This window comes from Malaclemys terrapin, chromosome 11, assembly GCF_027887155.1.
Source record: "Malaclemys terrapin pileata isolate rMalTer1 chromosome 11, rMalTer1.hap1, whole genome shotgun sequence".
NCBI classification, from domain to species: Eukaryota; Metazoa; Chordata; order Testudines; family Emydidae; genus Malaclemys; species Malaclemys terrapin.
In genome coordinates, this window is record NC_071515.1 from 71,998,045 (window position 1) to 72,023,229 (window position 25,185).

Here is a 25,185-nt window from a genome sequence, read left to right on the forward strand (position 1 = left end):
GGTTGCCCATATAGAAAAGTTTTCTATTTGGAGGAACAAGTCTTCCTAGTGGGAGGCTTTCTGCTTTGTCTGAGAATCTCCTGCGCCTGCAGGGAGCAGTCTGTCAGTAGTGCTCAACCAGTCAACATCCAAAACATCAGTGCAACGACTGCAGATCTGGGTGCAGAATCTCACTGTTGTGCTGAGATATTATGTGCAAGCAGGTCTGAAAGTGTATGGGGGGGGAGGGGCACAAGGACATCTGCAGTATGTCAAACAGCCAAACTGTCTTGGCCAGCATGGGGCTATCGACATGATTATAGCCTTGTCCTGTCTGACCTGGACCATTGGGTTCCATTCCTGAGAGAGAGTGAGAGAGACCACAACGTGTGCACAAGAGGCCAGAGACTGTGGCTGGCATCTGTCCAGTCTCATGGGGGTTTAGAAGCACACAGATCCAATACATGGTTCCAACTACAGAAGCCTGGTGTGTGTCCACCAATGGGTTCACCAGGTCTGTGATAGCAAGGAAGGGTGTCACCCTGTCCCATGTTAAAAAGCCATATTTGGCCAGTAAGGACTGGCAGTTAGCCACCCACAGCTATGTGCAGCGAAGTACAACTTTCTCCCAAATAAGTTGAGCCTTTTGAGGTCCTTTGGGTAACTCTTAACTTCAACTTTTCTTGTACCGCAACTAAGGAGACTGGGTGAGGAGAGCCTAGAAACACTCAAACCCCACAGGAGGTACTTAATACCTCTTCATGACTCATTTCACAGTATCTGCCACAGCGACTTTTGCAGGGCCAAGCAGTCCCTCATTTATAGGGAAGGCAATACTGGCAGAACTGGAGGCAAACAAGGTATCAAAAAGCTTGCGGGTTTTCTCCGATATGACTGTCGTCTTGAACTCCAAAGTCTTGATCTCCAAAGTCTCTACAATCATCAAAAGGAACTTCTGGAATGCTTTTTTAGTCATCTGGTGCTGGCACTGCTGTGGAAAATACTGCTTCATCAGGTGACAAGTTTGACTAGTCCTTTGACAACAATACACGGTATTGGTACTGCTGTGTCCCTGGATACGGCTTTCTGGTACTCTGGCCAAGGATGTTGATGAGGAACATCCTCTGCCTCTTTTTCAAGAGGAGTGGAGATGAGCTTCTCAATGCCTGAGATGACAGGCCCTGGGTACCCCAATAGGACAATGGTGGTATGCCATAGAAGTGCGGCTGGCTTGTTGGATATTGGCCAATCCAGAGCTCTTCCTGATGAGCTGGTGGAAGCTGAGCCTGTAGGGTAACTATCTGTAGGCAGAACTATCTGCAGTGTTGACCACTAACCTCAGAGAAGAAGTCTCTCTACTGGAAGATGGAGGGTATGTATGCCCCAGTGATGGTGAACCACCGATCTCCTCCAGGGGCAGCATCGAAGAGTATGGTGCTCTCAATACTGGAGTCTGTATTGGTGCAAATCAGTGTCTTGGTACCGACAGTGGTCTTGCTTCTCCTCTTAGCTCACCCTCCTCAGTCTGTTGATGCTGATGGATGCATCACTGGAATCGGAGTCACTGCTAGAGGAATCTGCCAAATCATAGGGTGCTCCTTCTCAACCCTAGATGCCATGTAGGGCTTGAATTTATCTCCAGAGGCTTTATGGCACCTGCCCTTCTCGGAAAACACTGAGCTCTGTCTGGAGTCTGTGCCTCAGTGTTTGGAGTGGCACTTCTGTGTACAAGACTGACACCAGAGGTCATTCCTTGGTACTGTCTTCTCTGCACCGATCTTAGGCATTGTTCGTATGCTAGATGGGGCAGCAGGTGAAACTGGTTTGTCTGCTAGCAGAATTCTTAGAACTTGCCTCCTCTGAGTCTGATGAGATCTTAATGAATTGTTCCAGAAGAGGGAACTTTAGCCTCACATCTTATGATTGCATGTTCTGGTGGAGAACGAGAAGCAGACCAAGCATCTGCTCAGTATATGAAATTCCCCCAAACAGAAGAGTCACCAGCTGTGCTTATCTTTCTGGGTAATTAGTTCATCGCAGGATGGACAGGGCTTAAAGCCCCCAGGTTTTGAGTTCACCATGCTAAGCTTGAGTTCACTGTTCAGCAAGCTCTGATTGGCAGAGTTCAGTTCAGACAGATGGGGATGGCTCATGGTGGCAGATACAGAAAATCAGAAGTAATTCTGAAGATTGTTTCAAAGATTTGTAGACATTTAGCCTGAGCTGAGAACTAGCAGGTCGGTGCTGCTCCCATGGGAAGAGGAAACTGAGGGAGCTTTGTAGTCACCCTGTCTTTTATCCCTTGGTATAGAAGTGCAAAGCAGCACAAGGTGCATGAGCTGCCCCAGATGCTGCTATTAAAAAAAGCTCTAGCCTCACATGCAAGAGGCAAACATGCATTTAAACTGAGATCCACACTGACACTTACTTGAGCTAACAGTGCACCATTGCCTTGCTTATGAGTAACAGAAGATCTGCAATGCTTACAATTAATGGGAATAGGAGAACACGAGTAAGAACTGACCACTCTTGCCAAGAGAGTTTCTCCACTAATAGGACTGACCCACTCTGCAGAAGTAGAATCATCTTCTACAAATAATCTCTGTTGTCCAAATCTGGTAAGTTTCGCTCTTTTTCTGAACTCAGCTGGGAAAATCAATGACCCTTCTGGTATATATTTATAAAGCAATCTTGTGGTGTCAAGATATATATGTAGGTTAGCCCCAGATGAAAAGGAGGACTTCCCAGGGATTTCAACAAGCTCTTTTCTGACTGAAACTCAGGTTTAGCCATGACTTAAATCCTGCATATGTACTACTATGGACTTGCATCTCAATATGATAGTGAAATAATCTTCTTCACTTTGCTTATGCTTTGTATAGATCCTGCAAATGATGGGGCCTGAGTTCACTTATACCAGAGAGAAATCCCCAATTACAAATGCATTTTAATGTTTTTCTGTCCAAAAACATAGCTAGATATCACATAGCTTTAAATTAACCACAACTGATAAGAGACTGAAGACGACTGGGATAAAACATAAGCTGCCCACTATCTCACTGGCTCCGAACCTATGGCCATCCTATTAGCAGAGCTTATTAAATAAGGCAATCAAAACAAAACAAGAAACCCAACAAACCCTCATGTCAAATAATGTATTCAATGAATATTGTGGAAAAAGGACAATAGACATATTATTCAAAAAATCCCAACAGCAGCCAAACACCTCTAGTCATAGAACTGCAGGCTTGGAAGAGATCCCAAGGGGTCATCTAGTTTAGAGGTTCCCAAACTAAGGAGAGTGCTCCCTTGGATTATCAGGGGGTCGTGAAGACCTGACGGGCCGTGCTGATGGGTCAGGTCAGAGGGGGCTCTGTCAAGCAGGAGAAGTGAATGGAGCACTGTGTGGGCAGTTCTGGCTGCGAGGACCAGGCTCTCTCCCCCCACTGCTGCAGCTGCAGCAGCCACCAATCAGCAGTTACCATTCTCCGCTGGTGAGGCCAGCAGAGACTCTGAAAGTAGGGAGTGGAAGGATGGACCTCAGAAGTACTGACCCACAGTACAGCCACACAGATCCTCCTCCTGATTCGGCCCTTCAGAGTGGCCCAGGGCACAGAGCCCAATCTGATTCCTCTACTGGACAAAGCCTGTACAGGGAAGTGGAGAGGGCCGAATTGAAGGGGGCTCTAGCCAGCAGGGGGGCCAATACTCCAGGGTTGCAGTCTTCCACTCCACTCTCCCCCGACCCTTCAGCGTGGCCCCATTCACTTCTCCCTTCATAGTTCCCTTTCTCCTGATAATATATCCCAGAATGACATTTGCATTTTTCACAACAGCGCCGCATTGTTGACTCGTATTAAGTAGGCAACCTCTGCTAACAGAAACAACATATGCCCTACAATTGTGGAGATCACACTCAATTTACCTTGTTAACTCTTCACGGAGATTGTTAGGCTCAGAGGAGTAAAATTTTACACGAAGATGCAGACAGTATGGTGGGCCAACTGCAAAGTAAATGAATTGAAGAAATTGATAACAACAGGTCTATTACCCGGGGAAGGTCCAAATTTGTTATAGAATAGAAGCATATACAGCAAAAGTCTGCCTATCAATGGTTTTGACCCAGCACAAGGTGTTCGAGAAAAGAATTCCCTTGTGACATAATTAAAAAAAAAAAATTCACACACTAACAGACACACTAAATAGTTTGTTTTACATATTACAAGTCAACCTAGCCGTCTTAAACCATTAAATTGATTTGTCTTGCCAAGACCAGACAAATCTAGGTTAATCCCAATATTTAAGCACTCTATCCATCACTTAGCCATGGATTTTGGCTGTGCACTCAGCCAAATTCTTAGAAACTCTGCTGACCTATGTAAAACATTTGCAGAGCTCTGGGGAGTACCTGCTGTTGACAGGTTATGCCACAATATTCCACAGAGTTTTAGACCCCTTTTGGTGGGGTTTAACAGTCCCTCTGTGGGAGCATCATCTTTCTAGAAGGCAGAGAGTTAATCCAGACAAAGACTGGATTAACGGTTCTTTGAAACTGCAGAGCTCTAGATGGATTTGTGTATTGAAACTAGGATCCTTTTCTCTAACATTCCTTCCAAGATTTACATTTTATTAAAGTAGCATGCAAGACTCTAAAGACTATACAGTTGGCAGCGAAGAAGCTGTTGAACAAAGTCAGCCAAAACTGACATACTAAAATATCCAAAATTATCAGCGTGTGCTTCACTGAATCTATCCAATAAACTGTTACCAAACTTTATGCCATATGTGGTGATTTGATAGGCAGACCACACACGGATTAGGGTATTCTATAACCCACCAGAGAGGGCTGTGAGACAGTTTTTCATTTAGTGAGGACAAGGCTCTACATCTGCTGAAGAAACTGCAAGGCTATGATGCTAAATAAATCATTTCATAGTTAATGATCCCCCAGCATTAAGGAAAGTATATTGAATTAAGTAACAGGATCCATGGAATATTTTTAAGTCACCAGTAGGCATGTGCCAAGATTTTGTCACCACATCATCCCTTTCAGAACACTGCCTGTTCCTGGCAGGATGACTTCTAGTGTAGCAAATACACTAGACTACATGTCCCCACAACGTATATTGCTACTTGATTGGCCGAAAAAAGAAATTTAAAAGGACACTTACTTTTAACTTGTTTTTTAATGCTCTTTGTGTTGTCCAACCAATGCTGAAAGACACAGAATCCTTGAGTTGAAATTGTTTTATCATAAGGTAAGGAGAAATCTTTACAAAAAGAAACACAGATGTAAAACAAGTCACAAAAGTTAGCCATACATTAGGAGGGACTGTCTTAAAATGGCGAGCAGTCCCACTAAAACAAAGCCTAATCTGAATCCTTTATGGCTAACGCCCCAGTCTGCTTATCAAAGCATTTTATTCTAAATGACGTGGGTTAACCCATACAAAAAGTGTGTCATAAAGCAGACTCTTTAGGGGAATAAGTGATCACAAAAGCACCACATCACAGTGCATTAGAAGATCATTTTCACTTGAAATAAACTCAAGGCACAGAATTAGTTTCAAGTGATTACAGCAGACAGCATCCATGCAGCAATACAACATGTAAAAGTCAGTCCTCAACAGAGCATTTATCTGTCTGGAGTATTGATACACAAACAATCCATATTAATGACACCACATTCTTCCAGGAGAACAAATCAATTCCTGCAGGAGCACAGACAGTGAGAGATAAATTCACATCGCATTAAATGAGGATTTCAATGTCTGATACCTGCCTCAGTTTGTGTTCTACATTTTGGGGAAGGGAAAAATAATGAAGGAATTATTTTTCTCCCTCACAAACATTTCCTCTAGGCATACATGGTTAGACAAAGCCTTGGTGCTATTTATTAATGACTATACATGGGGCCTTTTCCTTAAGAGGAAATTCTGGTTTTATTGAAAAATACTTATAACAAATAACTTTTAAAAATGCTGAAAATGAGATAGTAAAGTCTTAGCGGTGGAAAAAAATGGGAGTAGAAAATACAACATCATTTCAATAACGTTAGTTATAAGCTAGATACCAGTTAATTCTCAGAGGGAAAAATCATGACTTATCTTATGTTCGCACATTAGACACATAGGAGAAAAGGCTGCACATCCACACGTAAGAAAGAAACCTGGGCACAGGCACGCATGCAGCGTGTCCGGAAGGAATTGTGCAGCTGTACTTCCGGTACTGCAGAGGTTGTACCATGGGCCAATGACTGAGCTGGGCCCAATGCACAATGACAACACAGACCCATGTCAAAGGGGCATGATCTGTCCAAAACGTGTGACAGGGCAGGTAACAGATGTTGCATTATCTGAGAAGAGAACTACAGTGGCTGAACCGCTGAAAAAGGTACCAGGCACACCGTTTTGGCTGGAATGTAATGCTGAAAGAGGCATCTCAGTCAGCTGATCTCAGATGTCTCCTTGCTACCAATACAGTTGAGGATCATAGATCAGCAGTGCTCCTCTGGTAAAACTACGGGTCACGCTGCTCACACAGGGGCCTGGTGATTCAGATACTTCACAGAAGGTAAGATGGGGATGGGAGGAGAGGAAGGCCATTTTCAGACTGCAGGACTATATGTGCACATCTGTTTAATCTCCAATCTGTTTTCTTTCATCTCCTCCACATTCCAGTGGTAGGCAGTTAAGAGGCCGGAGACAGGCACTGATAGCACTTTACTTGACTCAGCTCCTAACACCAATGCCTCCAGGAGTTCAGCGTGAATGGTAAGGGGGGAGGGGACCATGGGAGAAGGGGAAACAGAACTGCTTTTACCATAGGAAACCTTGGAGGGACTTTAAAAAAAAAAAAAAAAAAAAGAGAGAAGGCTACATTTATTCCAAGTGATTCAGATGGAATGCAAATGGGGCTGACATAAAGTTTACATTTTGATGAGAGAGTTTATTCTACATGCTCTAGTACCTTTATCCAAATCTAACAGTCACAAAGAAGAATGAATCACTAATGACCAATGAAAACTGCATACTGAACAAACAAAAAGCGCTAAAAGTTATTCTTAAAACAATTTGGAATTGATCACTTCAGAAAGGGAGACAAAATAAATAGGAACAGCAGCTTTTTAAACAAAGTGGTAAGAATAAATCTTGTTTGACAAGAAGTAATAGCTCTTCTCTTGCGATGTGGAATGAATTGCTCTGTAATTTAGACAATGCTATGCAAGTCGCGTTCAGTATTAAGAACTACCATAGCTGAAGTATTTGCTAGAGTATAACAAAAACAGTATATTCCACAATGCATTAAACTTATGTACCATTTGACTCCATAATGCTCTCTCTACATTAGAGTGAGGTTATAAATTTGCCACAGTTTAAAGTTCAGCACTTCCTTCTTGTTACAGACTATGTTTTCTATGTTATTAAAGGATAAGCTAATTAGCCTAACAAGTCTCATGTCATCTTTATTTTCGACACCTCTAGGCTGGGTTATACTGTTTGACGTTGAATTGATCTAAAGCTAGAGTACTTGAATTTAACAGTAGCCTTCCCACTGACCACAATGAGCTTTGGCTCAATCCCGTATGCTCTAGAAACAGGCACAAACACTCCTTTTTGCCAGCTTCTATCTTTGTAGCACAAAAAATATTCCTAATCACCAGACTAAAAATGAATACAGAGGTCAGGTGAGCAAGATATTCTTTCACTTCACACGGGATTGCAAAATTTTATTCGAAGAAAATAGGTCAGTGGTTGGATCTCAAATTGCAAAATCTTAGCAAGAGTGTTTAGTAATTTTCCTTGCCACCTCCCCTCCTAACTCTGATGCTTTTATCTGTAGAGTAGACCAAGACCCAGGGCAACAGACAGAGATAAAAAATAAGAGAAAAGGGATATTCTTAACATTTTATTTATACTTCATTTGTTAAAACAGACCTGTTAACAGTTTAGACTAGGTACTAATTTCCTTTTATTTGTAGTTAAGCAAATTCTCGTGTGTGTATATAACTGCTTATTACACACACCCACACACATTACTACATTACGTACCCTCCTCACCTCAGACAAAAAGCCAGGGGAGGGTTTTTTGTTTGTTTTTAAAGATATCCTTCATTTAGGTACAACTGGTCAGTGAAGCAATTTTTAGTCTCAGCCTAGGACAACAGAAATGGCTAGCCGCCTCTGAAATGAAGAATTATTCTGTGGTTCAGGCATTAGACTAGGGGTTTTCACAAGAAAAATTTTGGTGGCCTCAGAGTGCAGCCACCAGTTATTGTTGGTGGCCGCTCTGATAATTTTTCCTAAAATACTCAATTAACTTTAGGAAAAAACAAATAAATATGCAGAGATACATGTTCAAATCGTTGTAATTTATTTATGTAGGTTTTTTCACAGACTGAGTAATGAAAATAATGTACAGTTTTCTTTGTTCTTTACTGGATCTAAACAGAATAGAAACAAATAATCTGTTTTCCATGTTCTTGTCTTTTTGTTGTTTCTTTTGCTTTTTTTTTGGTAATTTTTTTTTTTTTTTTTTTTAAGGCTTGCTAGCTAGTAAGTCTGTTTCTGTGAAAAGTGATATTTGTATTTTGTTAATATCACTTTTCACAGCAGCAGACTTGCTAGCTAACTGGGAGGCAGTGAAAAGTGATATTAAACATACAAATATCACTTTTCACAACAGACTTACTCAGCCCTGGCAAGCTGGGACTAGGCCCTGGATGGGGAGGTGGGTAGGGAGGCAGATGGGGGTCAGGGGTGATGAATCCAGGGACCGGAGCCCTGCAGATGCGGACTGGGGCCAGAGGACACAGTGGGGGCCAGGGGCAATATGGGGGAGGAGGGTGAGCTTGAGGCCATCAGTCACTGCCGCACAGCTAGGGGCCAGAGCTGGACCATGCGGCCCCATGGCTGGAGTCCGAAACCCTGTGGCTGGGGGGGGTCAGAGCCCTCTGCCTCACGGCTGGAGCCCAGGGCCAGAGGAGGCAGCAGGTGGGGGGGGAGGGTGAGCCTGGGGCTAGGGCCGGGGTCAGGGCTCAAAGCCCATGGCCAGGGAATGGAGCCTGCCGCCTACCACCCCAGGTCTGAAGCCCAAGCCCCACCACCTGCCTGCTCCTTCAGCGTTTGTGGCTCCAGAGAGGGACAGGCAGGGCCGGTGCAACCACTAGGCGAACTAGGCAGCTGCCTAAGGTGCCTAGTAGTTGAGGGCGCCTAAAAGCCCGCTCAGGCGAGGAGGTGGAGTGGAGGTGAGCTGGCGCGGGGAGGACCGCCCACAGTAACGGGGGGAGGGGAGGGAAGAAGGGAGGGGCGCACGGGGAACAGCTCCCCGCCCCAGCTCACCTCCACTCTGCCTCCTCCGCTGAGCACACAGCCCCCGCTCTAAGTCTCCTCCAATCGGCGCCACAAGCCTGGGAGGGGAGGAGAATTAGAGCGGCGCCGGCATGCTCAGCGGAGGAGGCGGAGCGGAGGTGAGCTGGGGCGGGCTCCCCGGGCGGGGTTAGCTGTCGCAGGGGGGCTCCTCTGGTGGGGGGGGGCACGGTTAGCTGCGGTGGGGGGGGGCGCGGTTAGCTGGGGATGGGGGGGCTCGCAAGGTGGAAGTTTTGCCTAGAGCGCAAAACTTCTTTGCACTGGCCTTGGGGACAGGTCCCAACTCCTGCTGGCAGCCCCTGGGGAGGGGCCACTGCTTCCCCCACCCTCACCCCCCACATTGCCACCCAGGAGGCTGTGGCCTCACGAAAAGCCCCTGGTGACTGCATTTGAGAAATGCTGCACTAGGCTGTGACTCAGGAGGTCTGAATTCAATTACTGACTCTGACACAAGCAACAGAGAGGGTCCTGTGGCACCTTTAAGACTAACAGAAGTATTGGGAGCATAAGCTTTCGTGGGTAAGAGCCTCACTTCTTCAGATGCAAGTAATGGAAATTTCCAGAGGCAGGTATAAATCAGTATGGAGATAACAAGGTTAATTCAATCAGGGAGGGTGAGGTGCTCGGCTAGCAGCTGAGGTGTGAACACCAAGGGAGGAGAAACTGCTTCTGTAGTTGGATAGCCATTCACAGTCTTTGTTTAATCCTGATCTGATGGTGTCAAATTTGCAAATGAACTGGAGCTCAGCAGTTTCTCTTTGGAGTCTGGTCCTGACGTTTTTTTGCTGTAAGATGGCTACCTTTACATCTGCTATTGTGTGGCCAGGGAGGTTGAAGTGTTCTCCTACAGATTTTTGTATATTGCCATTCCTGATATCTGACTTGTGACCATTTATCCTATTGTGTAGTGACTGTCCAGCAATCACGGACCGCACCATAACAACTCTAACTCAGGAACCAACCCATGCAACAAACCTCGATGCCAACTCTGCCCACATATCTACACCAGCAACACCATCACAGGACCTAACCAGATCAGCTACAACATCACCGGCTCATTCACCTGCACGTCCACCAATGTTATATATGCCATCTTGTGCCAGCAATGCCCCTCTGCTATGTACATTGGCCAAACTGGACAGTCACTACGCAAGAACTTTGATTTCCATTGCTTGCATCTGAAGAAGTGAGGTTCTTACCCACGAAAGCTTATGCTCCCAATACTTCTGTTAGTCTTAAAGGTGCCACAGGACCCTCTGTTGCTTTTTACAGATTCAGACTAACACGGCTACCCCTCTGATACTTGACTCTGACACAGACTTCCTGCAGGACTTTGGGCAAGTCACTTGATCTCTCTGAACTTCAGTTCCCCACCAGTAGAACGGGGATAGTATTATCACTAATTTACTTGCTCCATTTTGAATGAAAAGCTGACATCATAATAGGCAGACAGTTCTTCAGAAATATTAAACTGTTTGCTTCTTGCCATTTGGCTCTAGTCTTTTCAAAATGAGAAGCTTACTACAGTATTTAAAAACCTTACAATAAACGAGGGTCTAAAATGAAACATGTTAAACAGTGCGTGTAAATGCGCACGACAGTTATAAAAAGGAAACAAACCAAACTGAATTGCCTGCAGGTAGCATGTTACACTGTCTCGATGAATACTCACCAGGAATCACCTGGACCGGAAATACTAACCTGCAGAGGGAACCTAACTCATCCAGGAAACCTAACCCATCAGCTATTTTTGGGGTAGGAAAGATACTTCCTCACAACCCCATCACCTGAGGAGGAGTCAGTGTTCCCAAATTTTGGGATGGTGGGTAGGAAAAATAGTCACACAGCTTGGCTTAATAAGTGGACTTGAATAAACTCTGAGCTCTAATAAAAGCTACTGGCACATGGAAACTCTTCATAGGGAAGATGACAGCATGGAAATCAGTTAGACTATCTCTATGCCCTAATGCACAAAGGATGCTATTTTGGTGAAAAGAACACAGAAGTGTGATGGAACAGTTTATGAGCAAATTGAAGTGCAACAATCTCAAGGGGCTAGATTTGTATTGCAGGTGTAGCAATACAGCACACAAAGACATGTACAGGGCTTGTAAATTCTTAAAAGCAGTTTCAATAGTCTCTCATATCAGGATAGTAACCATCTAAATGTTCCATGGCATATGGATAAATAGAAGCAACAGGTGCAGATAAGGAAAGGGAAGTAAGAGAACATTTTCTTTAAAGTGCAAAATAGTGAAGGGGATCTCAGTATTTTTGCTGGAGTGTATTTTATCTAGTAAAATTGCCAGAGGGCCTACGTCTTTCTTTGGTAGTGCATGTATGTACCCACCCTCCTCTTTAACTACTTTTCCACCAAGGTGACCTCAGGTGCTGAAAATTATTTCTCATCACTAGCCCTCCAGCAATCTTCCAAACGAGTGTTTTTGCTGACAAGTCACCAGCAGGCAGGCAGGCAGATCCTGCTCCAACCATCCCTGCTGGCATCTCCAGGGTGGAAGGAGAACCCATGACTTTTCTCCCAGAGTGCAAGATGTCCTCTGTAATCCACGAGATCAAGCGCCATATTCACTGCTGGAGTAAATGAATGCCACTCAGAGAACTTGAGTGGAATTGCGCCTACTCATGTCATCTGTGAAATTGGCCTTAAGTATCAAATGTTCAAGGTCAGATTATTTTCCTAAAGGAAACCCTCTCTGCAATACAAGTTAAGTGTGACGACAGATCCATGGAGCCTGCTTTATGTAGGATACCACCAAGATATGCAGGGATTTGGGGACAGCTCATCCAGAATCTAGAGAGGCCAGCCAGCCTGTTTGGTTGCCTTGTCTGCCAGGGGAGGAAACAAGGAGAACTTCATGTTTTAGCAGCAAGTCAACTAACATGCTATTTTAAGATAAATAGTTCATGTCTGCCCCTAAAAATTTCAACTTTTGACAAATATTTCAGAAGTCAGTGGACTAGTGTCAGTACCTTTATCTTGCAGACTGAACTAGAGCAGTTCAGCTATTTAGCTCACCAGCAGCTGCCTTTCCTACCCTGCTGACTTTGGTGTGTTACTTTTGAAATAAATCTGAAGTGATTTTGAAATGCCTGGACAACCTGGTCAGCTGTACCAAAGAGATCTGTGATGGACACCCAAGCAATCTGAAAATCTAGATACAGAGCCCCTTATCTTAGAAGGGCACTTTTCCCTCCTGTTACAGGAAGAGTTAGTCCTGGGTCAGGTTAAAGTGTTACATTACTGAGATCCGAATCTATTCCCTACCTAGCTCCTCATGAAACATCATAGCTATTTATTTTAAAAACACTTAAGTGTCAGTATAAAGTGTCACTTTTCCCCTCCAGAGGAGGAGAAAAATGAAACCAAAATGGAGAAAGGAAGGCTAGCTAAGTAGCCAGTCCAAAAGTCGCATTGCCTGGTTCTCACTAGGGGCCTGATCTTCAGAACAGTGGAGCACCCACACCTCCAACTGCAGTCAGCAAGAATTGTGGGTGCTCAGCACTTCTGACAAATACTTTAATAGTCCCTTTCTGTGGTTGCAAAAGCAAAAGCTGCTTTTTTTTTAAAAAAAAAAAACCTTACTTTTTTCTTTAAAGTCACACTTGTGTGAATCTTTGCTCAAATCTCTCAAAAGATTTAAATAGCAAAGCACCGGACTGCTGCAGTCACCTCTCCCCTTACCTCTAACTAAGGCAAGAGGTGTTCTCAGTGCTGATTAGTTGCAGGATTGGGCATTAATATGGCATTAAAGAAGCCAGCTGTCTGCCTTCCTGCCCTTAACCTGACAGTGGATGTTGACAGGATGCTCATTGCAGATAAAAATGCCCGTGGCACCATGCACTGGCAGAGAAGGCCTCTCACTGCATCACTGCCTATAGAAGAAAGACCAGGCAAACCCAATCCTAGCTAGTTCCACTCTGCAATCATTAGTAACTAACATTTACTGGACAAAAGTACTGTGGTATCAAAGTCCTTCTGCAACAACTGTCCTGACTTTAAAACCAGAAAGGAGAGACAGGAATGGGTCAGAAAAGTGAAGGACAAGAATATGTAAGGGACTGTGGTGGCCAACATGGGGTTGATTAAACTTTGGTATGCTCTACAGTTTTTGCATCCAAGATAATTTAAACCACAAACATTTGCTTTTTGGTAGTCTGTTGGTCTGTCACGTTAAGGTTTAAACTTAATGACTGTCACTAGAAAAAACAAGCCTTTTTGTTACTCACTGCCACTTGTGCGGAATCCATGAACCTCAGTCCAAAGTAGTCATTTTCAACGAGGTCCAGATGATACATGATCTGTTCAAACAGATGTTGGCCTTTGGCTTTTTTCTGAAATTGCAAAATGAATTAGCATGAAACAGGTAGATTTGTTATTGCAGTTGCCTTTTCAAGGCTACGAATGCACAAACTGAGTATGCCAAAAAAATGTTTCTAAACACAAAGCTGGCAACAGCCTCATCTATAAAGTATGAACAGAAAACATTTGAAAATCAAACATTAAAAATTTGGCATATTGTGTCAACTGATCAGCTTCAAACAAGTCAAATTTACATATACATAAAAATGCTACACACTTTTTCTAGTCAATTCCTTTAATAACACTATTCTCCAGGAAGCACTTTATCAAAACTTTTATTGTCTACTGCTTGATCTTGACAGGTATTTCTCACTTAGTCTCCTGTAAGAGAAAATATTTAGATACAACACCAAGATAATAAAAATCCATTAAGAAAATCCATGGGTAAGAGTTAAGATTGTTATGCTGTGATGAAAGATATATTATTATCATCAAGTAGAAATAAATGTATTTATGTTTATTAGTCAGGCAGTGTAAACTTTTAAGGTCCTTAACTATTTATTTCCTTGCTTGTAAGTGGTTGGGTTTTGTAAACAACTGATGTGATTGTCAATACACTGTTGTCACTCAGCAACTTTAACAGGTGTATACACTTATGAGTTGAGTAAAACCCAAAAACTTTTGTACCATACTATATGCCAACTCACTAGTAGCTCACTACCAGGTTGAGAGAGTCTGTATCACAGAATTCTTGGCTATGTTTGTTGGGAAAAGTATTCAAATGAGTTGAACACAGATATAAAAGCCATTGAGTCCATTCTAATGATTTCTGCTACAAAATTTGCTTTGTTTACAAAGTAATAGAGAGCTAACTATAATTTTTATTCTCAGAAGTTCCTCCATCTCTGCTTCAACCACTAAATCCCATACTAAAAAGAGCAAGCAAACTTACCACCACCCTATATAGTACTCTGATCTTTAAATACTTTGCATTTAAATAAAATGTAACCTGGGTTAAACCTCTTTTTCAATATGATTCAAACTTACATTTTATACTGAAAGCTCTAAATCAAATGACAAAAGCCTAGACCTGTGGTCCCCAAACTTTTCAGGGTCATGCCCCCCCTCACCCCTGTCCATGCCCTTCCCTGGGGCCAGAAGTGGGGCTGCGGCTCCCAGAGGTGGGGGTCCATGGACAGGGGTAAGGGGCCAGAGGCTGGGGCCACAGCTGGGGGCGGGCCCAGGAGCCAGGGTGGCAGTAGAGCTAGGGGTGAAGCGGGGCTGGGTGGCGCTCCCTCCCCGCCGCCCCCCCAAATGTTGCTCAGGCCCCCCTAGGGGGGCATGCCTCTCAGCTGGGGACCTCTGGCCTAGATACTGATTTCAGGCTGTCATGCCCTTCTGTCACTCTCTTGTTACTAAGTATCAGGAGGACTTGGAACAACAAGTGATCTCACATATATGCACAGCAATAATCAAGTGTAAGAGGAGGCACTGGGGACAGTGCATCAGTCCCTTCGGTTAGTTTCAGTTAATAGATTCATTATTACCAAAAAATGTATTAAACATTGACCAAAAAACTCTCCAAACAACTTTGTTACAACTCTTGAACCAACAGGAGCTCATCTGTTTATTTAAAATAATAATTTCTTCCACTTTTAAAGACATTTGAGCCAAGGTCCTCTTTCTTCCAAAAGACATTGAGCTATTAATATTTTATCTTAACAAGTGGATGTTTTCTGCAGCATAAACAATAGACAGGCTGATCAAAGTGAAATAAATTCAGGTTTTGGGAAAGGTGAAGTTACAAAAGGCATCAGCTCACACTAGGGGCCTGGTGCTGGTCTAAAGCCAAGGGAAAGCCTCCACAACAACTACATTTTAGATTTTACTTTTATTAAAATATATATATATATATATATAAACAGCTATTCAAGCTACGTTTCAAGCTTTATAATGCGAATAGCTGAACAAACAGGTAATGAGAGTCCTTTACCTCCATCTAGGATGTCAGTTTGACTCTGGCTCAGGTTGTAAAAGCTTTTATTGTCCAAAAGCCACTCAGTGACACCTGAAATTCATGGATGTTTATTTCCCAGTGGAAGGATGTCCACATCACAAGTGGCACCTATCTTGGCAGTCTAAGCAGAGGGACAAAGGACCAAATGGACTCAGAGACTGAACTCCGCGGGAGGCAGTCCCTCAAGAATGGGATTTAAGGCATTGGTGGGAAAGCCTGCATTACTGCCTGTACTGTGCTTCTGACTTAGCTACAGGCATCCCTCACGCACAGTTTTATGTACACAACTTATACCAAACAATAAATGTAAAATACCCATTTGGTGTAAGTTAAACAAATTTTAAAGTTTCAGTTGAAAACTCCACGGCTGGGAGCCACACATACATTCCCAAAGGTTTGTTAAACCACTCTCATACGGTCTATGTTTAAGTAATGGAAGCCAATGGATGAACAATACTCTACAATAAGTTACTTTTTATGGGGTCACATAAACTTACTTGTGTTCATTAAAACTGCCATTCCCAGCACGCTCCAAAGAAATAGCAAAGATACAGTTCTATTGCATTTCCATTCAAGAGACTATAAAGTAACAACTCAGTTGAGAAACACTCAATTTTATTTAAGTGGCATTTTGATCTCACTCTTATCTTGTGTGTTTTGGCAGACCTGGGGTTACCTCAAAGGACAAGCAGTTAAGCACTTCCAAGTTGCTTAATGATTTCCAATAAAGTATTAACTACCTCACCCACAAACAGACCTAAATTTGTGACTGGTTCTCCCTTCAGGGGTCAAATTAACCTCCTCATGTATATTTAATTGCTTGAAATCCCAACGCTTGATTAATGTAGATTATTACCTCCTGCCTAGTTTAATAGAGAGAGAGAAAAAAAAACCTCTAACAGCCGGAAAGCCAGCAAGTGGGCTGGGTTGTTTAAATAAGTCTTTAAATAGTGCAGGGCAGCTAAGGGCTTGTCTACATTTGAAATTTACCAAAATAGCTATGTCAGAATAATGCCTTGTGTGGACACGCTTGTTCCAGAATAAGAGTGCCCTTTACTCGTTTAGGTTAATCCACACAGGGCTTATGCTAACATAATTATTCCACAATAATTATTTTGGAACAGCTATTTTGGGTAAGTTTCCAAGCATAGACAAGCCCTGGGCCTAAATCAACTGTCAGCTTCCTGCTGAAGAGTGAGACACCACTCTTTAGGAGGAAACAATCAGGGAATACCACGTACTAGATCCCCAAACGCTTCTACTGAGGGATATTTATGACTTTCTATATCAGACACACATGAAGTGTCCTCATAGTGGGAAATAATCCTCCCCCCCCCCCCAAAAAAAATTAACAATGGGGAGGAGCCCTTTTAGTATGGCTCTCACCTCTCCTCCATGGAGGATGCAGTACTGCACACTCCCATGCATCACCCCTTACTAGTCCAGTCCCATGGTTTGCTTCATCAAAGGTCAACAATTGTACTAACGTGCAGTTGTTTGGTGATACAGAGACTGGAGTTAAACAACCAATCGTCAATGGTAAGGAAACCAAGGTTCATATCTAGGTCACCAGTGGTGAAGGGTACCCTTATGGACCATCAGCCATGTTCACGTGTGTGTCAGATTTGTACTTGCAGTATAAGCCAGCACCTGCTCAGTTTCAGAAAACGGGAGTGCTTCACAACCCGCATCCTTCCAAAAAAAAGTTCCCAGTAATTGGGTCAGATCATCAGTTGGTGTAAGACCGCTTTAATGGAGCTATACTAACTTACATCACCTGAGGATATGACCCTTACACTGTACGGATAAGTGCATTTTCACAGGCTGGGCAGCTCACACTTTTACTATTCTACACTGCTGCCCCCCATCTCTCCCCTGTGAATAACCCAAAATAAAGATTTATTTTTTTTTAAACCCACAACCATTTTACTACCCAAGGAAGTTATCTAGAGGTAATTTCTTTCCTGCACTCCCACCCCTTTTGGAAAGAAAGGATTCTCTATGCCTGAAAAACACAAGATCTCCACCGCATCTCCATTAAGTCTACTAAACTCACTCTTCCCCAAACCAGCTCCCTGTTGCAGTCACAATACTTCTAGGAAAAATGAACTGTAGAAGATAACTGACCTCTGATACTCTGACAGGAAAGAAAAAAAAACGTCCCTTCTGCATTTACCAAACACTCCGCCCTAACCTGCCTATCTCATCCACCTGCTATATCTTGTCCTTTAGATTGTAAACTCTTTGGGGCAGGGATTATCATATATTTCTACCACACTTGTCCTCTAGGCAAGGGGTTCTCAACCTCTTTCTGAGCTCCCCCCCCCCCCCCGACATGCTATAAAAACTCCACAGCTCAGCTGTGCCACAACAACTCTTTTTTCGCACATCCAGTAGATTAAAAGCCAGGGCTGGCATTAAGGGGTAGCAAGCAGGACAATTGCCTGGGGACCCACACCACAGGGGGCCCACAAAGCTAAGTTGTTCACGCTTCGGCTTCAGCAGATGGAAGAATTCTATTTTTTATCCCATTTATGGATCTTTCAGGAGTTTGTTTTGATAGAAGCATACAAGAGTCACATCATGTTTGCAGTAATGAAAACCTTTATTCAATTCAACTGGAAAGTTGTGTCACTGACAATGTTCGCTGTTATCCTTTTATGTCATATGATTTAGGACTGCCTATTCAGTTTCAGTGCTCCACCGGTAAAGACGTACTTTGAGGCTTTGAGAATTAGGGACCACATCCTTGAACTAAGAGAGCCAAATTTTCAGGACTGCCACTTGTGGTCATGAAATGTGTTTTTGCAAATGCATATTCATTTGCTCAAAATACCCTTTTTGTAGGCTGAGAGCATGTGATGAAAATTTAAAATCTGACAATATTTATGGAAACATTCAAACAGGAAAGGAAGGAGACTGATGAGAAAGTTATTCACCTTGCAGTAACTGAGGTTCTTAGAGATGCGTGTCCCTGTGGGTGCTCCACTCTAGGTGACGGTGCGTCCCAGCGCCATTGATCGGAGATCTTTGGTAGCAGTGCCTGGTCGGGACGCACGCGCTCAGCTGCTGTCTCGCGGTGTCATTAGGGTCTGCCTGAGCACGCGCGTCCCGCACCCCCCTCAGTTCCTTCTCTACCGTAGAGTTGTCTGATTAGTACTCCAAAATAGAGGGGAGAAGGGTGGGTAGTGGAGCACCCACAGGGGCACACATCTCTAAGAAACTCAGTTACTGCAAGGTGAGTAACTTTCTCTTCTTCAAGTGCTGTCCCTGTGGGTGCTCCACTCCAGGTGAATGTGAAGAAGTACTCACTATGCTTGGTGGGATTTTGGAGTTGCGCGAGGGACAATGGTAGACTGCACCATATGGACTACTATGGTGTCTGCCATGGTATCCCGTGTGATAGCATAACGTTTGGCAAATGTGCGGTCAGAGTCCAAGTGGCCGCCTTGCATATGTCTGTAATAGGCACGTTGTGGAGGAAGGCAGTGGATGTTGACATTGCTCTAGTAGAATGAGTCCTAACATTCTCTGGTGGTTGAACATTCTGGGTCTGATAGCAGGATCTGATGCTGTCTGAGATCCACTTGGAGAGTCTTTGCTTAGAGATAGCCTCACCCTTTGATCTCTCGGTAGTAGAAACAAATAGCCTAGGGGATTTACGAAATGGTTTAATTCTGTCAATTTACGTGCCAGATATGCTAAACATTCGTATGCCCCTCATGCTTTGGCTACCATTCCAGAGGACATGCCTCCACGCTGATGATGGGTTCTGCTCGATAACGATCCAAAGCAGCGTGTACCTACACATGTCCATTTTCATCATCATCTGAGCCAGCAGAAGGTTGATTTTCTTTTTTGGTGGTTCAGGTTCCGTAGTTTCTGCATTGGAGTGTTGCTCTTTTAAGACTTCTGAAAGCATGCTCCACACCTCGTCCCTCTCAAATTTTGGAAAGCACTTCAGATTCTTAACCCTTAGGTTGAGTGCTGTAGCTATCTTTAGAAATCTCACATTGGTACCTTCTTTGCGTTTTGTGAAATCTGCAGTGAAAGTGTTCTTAAAACGAAGAACATGTGTTAAGTCATCATCCAAGACTGCAATAACATGAAATATATGGCAGAATGCAGGTAAAACAGAGCAGGAGACATACAATTGTCCCCCAAGGAGTTGAGTCACAAATATAATTAACGCATTATTTTTTTAAGAAGTGTCATCAGCATGGAAGCATGTCCTCTGGAATGGTGGCCAAAGCATGAAGGGGCATAAGAATGTTTAGCATATCTGTCACGTAAATACCTTGCAATGCCAGCTACAAAAGTGCCATGCGAACGCCTGTTCTCACTTTCAGGTGATGTAAATAAGAAGCGGGCAGCATTATCTCCCATAAATGTAAGTAAATTTGTTTCTCTTAGCAATTGGCTGAACAAGAAGTAGGACTGAGTGGACTTCTAGGTTGTAAAGTTTTATGTTGTTTTGTTTTTGAGTGCAGTTACCAAAAAAAAAAAAAATCCACATTTGTAAGTTGCACTTTCAGGATAGAGAGATTGCATTATGGTACTTGTATGAGGGGAACTGAAAAATACTATTTCTTTTGTTCATCATTTTTACAGTGCAAGTATTTGGATTCAAAATAATATAAAGTGAGCACTGTACACTTTGTATTGTGTTGTAACTGAAATCAATATATTTGAAAATGTAGAAAAACTTCCAAAAATATTTAATACATTTCAACTGGTATTTTATTGTTTAACAGTGCAATTAAAACCATGATTAATTGTGATTCATTTTTTGAGTTAACCACGCGAGTTAACTGCAATTAATCGACAGCCCTAATTTTAACATATTCTTGAACAGTTAATTACGAGAGAAAATCCATTTGCTTTAAGACAGGACATGCGGAGCAACCATTCTGAGCATTCACTTTAGCCTCAGAACAACTCCCACCGAAGTCAACAGCTCTCGTGATCTAGCCATATGTTAAGAGGGCCGCAGTGAGCCACAGCTTCTCAACACTGGGTTGGTCAAACTCAAACAAGCCATCACTGACATAGCTATAAACTAAAGAGAGGTGAGTGGCAGCAGTCACCATTGTCAGTCTTGCTGGCAAACAAGCACTCACAAATTATCTTCAGCTCTTTAGGCTGCCCTGTATTTTTAAACAGACACACTACACACAATCAAATAGATTATTTAAGGTTCTTTATGCAAGCTTATCAGAGAAGTCAGCATTCAGATTTTTAAGGATGTGAACTTTCAATAGTCTGGTACATGCCAACAGTGATCTGTCTCCATATATATCAAGTAGAAAGCTGCTGAATGAAAAGGTTGCAGAATTTCAGAAACCATCATCATTTCCCTGCACATCACTCCCATTAACTGAGTTACACCAAGGGGTTTAACTTCTCCCTCAATGTGCATGCACAGGACTGAAAAGGGAATATGAATCACCCCAAATGCTGCTAAGCATCTCTCCTTCTAAGCTAGACATACCCTCAATATGCCACCACACAGTAGCACAGTGAAAAACATTCAAGATTTACAGCACTATGATACCTCTATGAACATGTTAACTGACAGCACTGACTAACCACTATATTATCCTTTCAGCACCTATTTATACTCAGAGGCTAATAGATCTGGGTTGGTTGCTATGACAATCAGGCATATCTTTATCCAGCTCATAGAAAATAAAGAACTCAATCTGACTGATGCAAGTCAATAGTGTTTAAAAAGCAGCTGTCTCTCTCTCATACCGGTAAGTCCACACTGACATCGGTTCCATCCAGCAACGATACTCGACAAGTGATGATGGATTTTGCATCTCCAGCTGCAGGGATGTGGGTTGCAGCTCTTTGGGCCTCTCTTAGCCGCTCCTTCTCCACATGCTTGCGCATAGACCGACGCCCCAGAGTCCGTCGAAAGAAACGTAACATCTTTGCTATGGAGCCCCAAGACACAGAAAGGACAGATATTAACGTTTCAAGAAAGTGAAAGAATCTAAGACAGCACTTAATGAAGCCTGCGATTTTCCAGGGGACCTAAGGGAATTAGGGACTCAAATTCAATTGAATTGTTTAGGGATCTGAGTGCTTAACTCCTTTCGGCTCCTTAGAAAATCCCAACTATAAGTCGTAGTGAAACACTGAATGGGAGTCAAGGATTGGTTCACAGCACCATATTAAGACAATTCAGGTGCCTAAAGTAAAGTATTTTAGGAAAATCCAATGACTCCTTATTCAGATCTCAGACGGTTAACAGTGAGCTTATACCCATGCCAGTCAAACTTCTCCATGTCCCTAAATTAGTTAGTTACGCTTTCTCCCAGGCTACTTTCCTGATTGATACGCTCCCCTTTGCATATGGAACAAGTTACAAACAATTCTTCATAATACTCTTGGGATTTTACACAAAATCCAATTTATAAACAAATCAGACGATTTTTACACATTTACTCCCTTTCAGTCACAGAAATGCTGATTTAGGTGGATGAGTGTCTGTGCCTTTTGAGCTGGCAAACCTACCCAGGCTGCAAGTTCCTGTCTAAACTACAAATACAATCCCATCAGGGACTTTGGTCACAACAGTCTCCTAAGTTAGTTCCAAGCTTGGGCCACCATCCTGCAGGTGGAAGCCTGTACCTTAGCACAGGCCCGCTGACTTCAATTATGTTCTATGCAGGGATTCAATTGTTTAGAACCAGGGAACCTAAAAGCTGATCCAGTTTGTAGTATGATCTGGACCTTAAACACACAAAAGGCGTAAGCTGGTTATTAAACACGGGTAATAGCCAGCCTACATTACAAAGTGAAAACATGTTTATAACCAGTTCATGTGATGCCTCCTCTGCAGTCAGGTTCCATGGAGTCACAGGATATCAGGGTTGGAAGGGACCTCAGGAGGTCATCTAGTCCAACTCCCTGCTCAAAGCAGGACCAATCCCCAGACAGATTTTTACCCCAGTTCCCTAAATGGCCCCAAGGATTGAACTCACAACCCTGGGTTTAGCAGGCCAATGCTCAAACCACATAGCATTTGTAATGCACACAAGGCCCAGAACTCTGCTATTGGGAGGGTTGGTCACCCTGAGTGAGTGATTTAAACTGTGCTATGACAAGCACCTGGGAATTTGCACCTTGCATGAATCACACTCGAGACAAAACAAGCTGGTTCCCTGTAAGTTTCAACCTTAATCACAACCCAAAAGGAAAAAACACCAAATGTATCTTTCGTCTTCTGTCTGGACTTGCCTGCCACATGCTATCACGTTGCAAATCAGAAATTCCTATAAGGTTAACTAAGACCAACAGAAAGACGTAAAAAAAAAAATTACAAATATGACTTAAGCACACAGTAATATCCACTCCCATTCATAACATAATCTAATAACCTCTGCTGCCATTCATAACGTCTGTTTTACTGAAACCAGTAGACTAGAAGGATGAGGCCTATGTCTCATATTTAATTAAAATGAAAAATATATGGTTTAAAGGGACAGAGTCAGAAAACCTAACTAATCGAACATCAATTCATTTCTGTCTCCTGCCCCAGCCCTGTCTCCGATTTGTCTTCACCCCCCACCCCCAAAAAACAGTAGCAGAATTTACAAAGATACCCACTGCAGTTCAGTATTTAAACAGGACTGTGGGAAGCCACATGCTTCTGCTATCACTGTTCACAGACACATCCGACAGGTTGCTTGCAAGGAGTTGCTGAGCAGCTCAGACTTCCCCTGGCCCTCCCCGACAATGCTCATGCTTGGCAAATCCACCCAGACAAAAGCAACTGAAGAGGAAGATACACACAAAAAACAAAACAGTGTACAAAACTATTTTGCCTCACAAGTTGGACTGTTCCAGTGATCGATCGCTAGCTTTAACCGATTCCTGTGTACAGCAGCTGCCTACAAAAGAGAGCTCTGTTGCTTAGAAAACAGATACATATCGCTTCTTACCCTATCTGATGCCCATAAAAATACCATTGAAACAGCTTTAAATAACACTTGAAGCGCTTAAAACTAGAAAATGAATAATCACTAAGTAACACATGCAATCAAACTACAAAAAGCATATGTGGCCTGCCTGGATTTTCAGAGGAGAAAGCTGATGCACGTATGCCCCTTATACAGCAGACAGTCACAGACTTCTTTTTAGGTCCACCCAAGAGTTTCAATACACACACAAAAACCCAGGGCAGCGGGTTCTGCGCCTGGGGCAACTGACCCTGGCTTCTGCTGCGGGGCGAGAAATAGCAAGGTAGGCATTCGGGCTTGAGCTGGGTCCGGGGCACCAGCCTGAACCCAAACATCTGCACGGCTGTTTCTAGCCCCCGCATGAGCCAGGAGCTCTGAGACTGTGTCACCAGGAGGTTTTTTGGGGGCTGTGTAGACACCTCGTGTCACACCTCGCTGGAGATGGGATTGCTCGCTGCCTCCCTCGGCTCTGCAATGAAAGAGTCCCAGAGGGGGGCGAGGGAAGAGGTCTTGACTGCACTGGAGCTCAGCGGTTCCCCCCTGTACACCGAGACTCTCCCAGCGCCTCCAGTGCGGTCACGCGGGTAGGGCCGGGCTGAGCGGCCCTGACCCAGCCAGCCGAGACGGGGGCAGCCCCGCTCCCCTTCTTCCCAGGACGGGCCGGCCCGTTTCGGGGGGTCCCTCGCGCAGCAGCCAGAGGCAAATCCCCGGCCAGGGCACAGCGCGGGGGGGGGGGGGTGCCCACGAGGCTGGAGTCCCGGTACAACGGGGTGGGGGGGGCTCGCCCTCACACTACACCACGCGGGGGTTGCCCTGACAGCCGCCCCCCCCCGCCTGCCGGGGCCCGTGGGGAGCCCCGGGGAGAAGCGGCCCCGGGGAGAAGCGGCCCCGGGGCAGGGGCCTCCCGGCAGCGCCCCGCCTCTCTCACCTGCTGCCCCGCGCGGGAGCGGAGGCGGCCCCGGCTGCTGCAGTGCGAGGCGGCCCCGGCGGCGGCGGCTCAGGCTCGGAGGGCGGAGACTGGGGCGGTTTCGGGGGCGGGCACAGAACCGGCCGGCGGGCCAAAAATGGCCGCTCGGCCCCGGGAGAGCCCTCCCCCGCCTCCCCTTAAAGGTACTATGCCGCCCGGGGGCGTCAGCTCCCCTTAAAGGGGCAGTGCCACGCGCCACAGGACCCACAGGGAGCCGCCTCCCCTTAAAGGGGCAGTGCCACCCCCCCACAGAACAGCTCCCCTTAAAGGGGCAGTGCCACGCGCCACAGGACCCACAGAGAGCCGCCTCCCCTTAAAGGGGCAGTGCCACCCCCCCCAGAACAGCTCCCCTTAAAGGGGCAGTGCCACGCGCCACAGGACCCACAGAGAGCCGCCCCCCCACAGAACAGCTCCCCTCAAAGGGGCAGTGCCACCCCCCCAGAGAACAGCTCCCCTTAAAGGGGCAGTGCCACCCCCCACAGAACAGCTCCCCTCAAAGGGGCAGTGCCACCCCCCCAGAGAACAGCTCCCCTTAAAGGGGCAGTGCCACGCACCACAGGGCC

General features: G+C 44.5%; 1 protein-coding gene across 7 annotated transcripts in view; it reads right to left on the reverse strand.

Moving 5' to 3' along the window:
* The window catches only part of EPB41L5 (erythrocyte membrane protein band 4.1 like 5), a 115,065-nt gene extending 90,374 nt beyond the window's left edge, over window positions 1-24,691 (reverse strand). For 4 of the 7 annotated variants that reach the window (XR_008446614.1, XR_008446615.1, XM_054043289.1 and 1 more), the window contains exons 1-5: window positions 24,584-24,691; window positions 21,440-21,624; window positions 13,596-13,700; window positions 5,151-5,193; window positions 3,905-3,983 (exon numbers count right to left, since the gene is read on the reverse strand). Coding sequence is in view for 5 of the 7 variants with exons in the window: in XM_054043289.1 (XP_053899264.1) it covers window positions 3,905-3,983; window positions 5,151-5,193; window positions 13,596-13,700; window positions 21,440-21,619 (407 nt within the window). In the remaining 2 variants the exon portion in view is untranslated. Of the gene's footprint in view, window positions 1-3,904; window positions 3,984-5,150; window positions 5,194-13,595; window positions 13,701-21,439; window positions 21,625-23,302; window positions 23,559-24,583 lie in introns of those variants that run through there. The other 3 variants (XM_054043293.1, XM_054043294.1, XM_054043290.1) reach the window with 2 other exon arrangements.
* Between the last annotated feature and the right edge of the window lie 494 nt (window positions 24,692-25,185).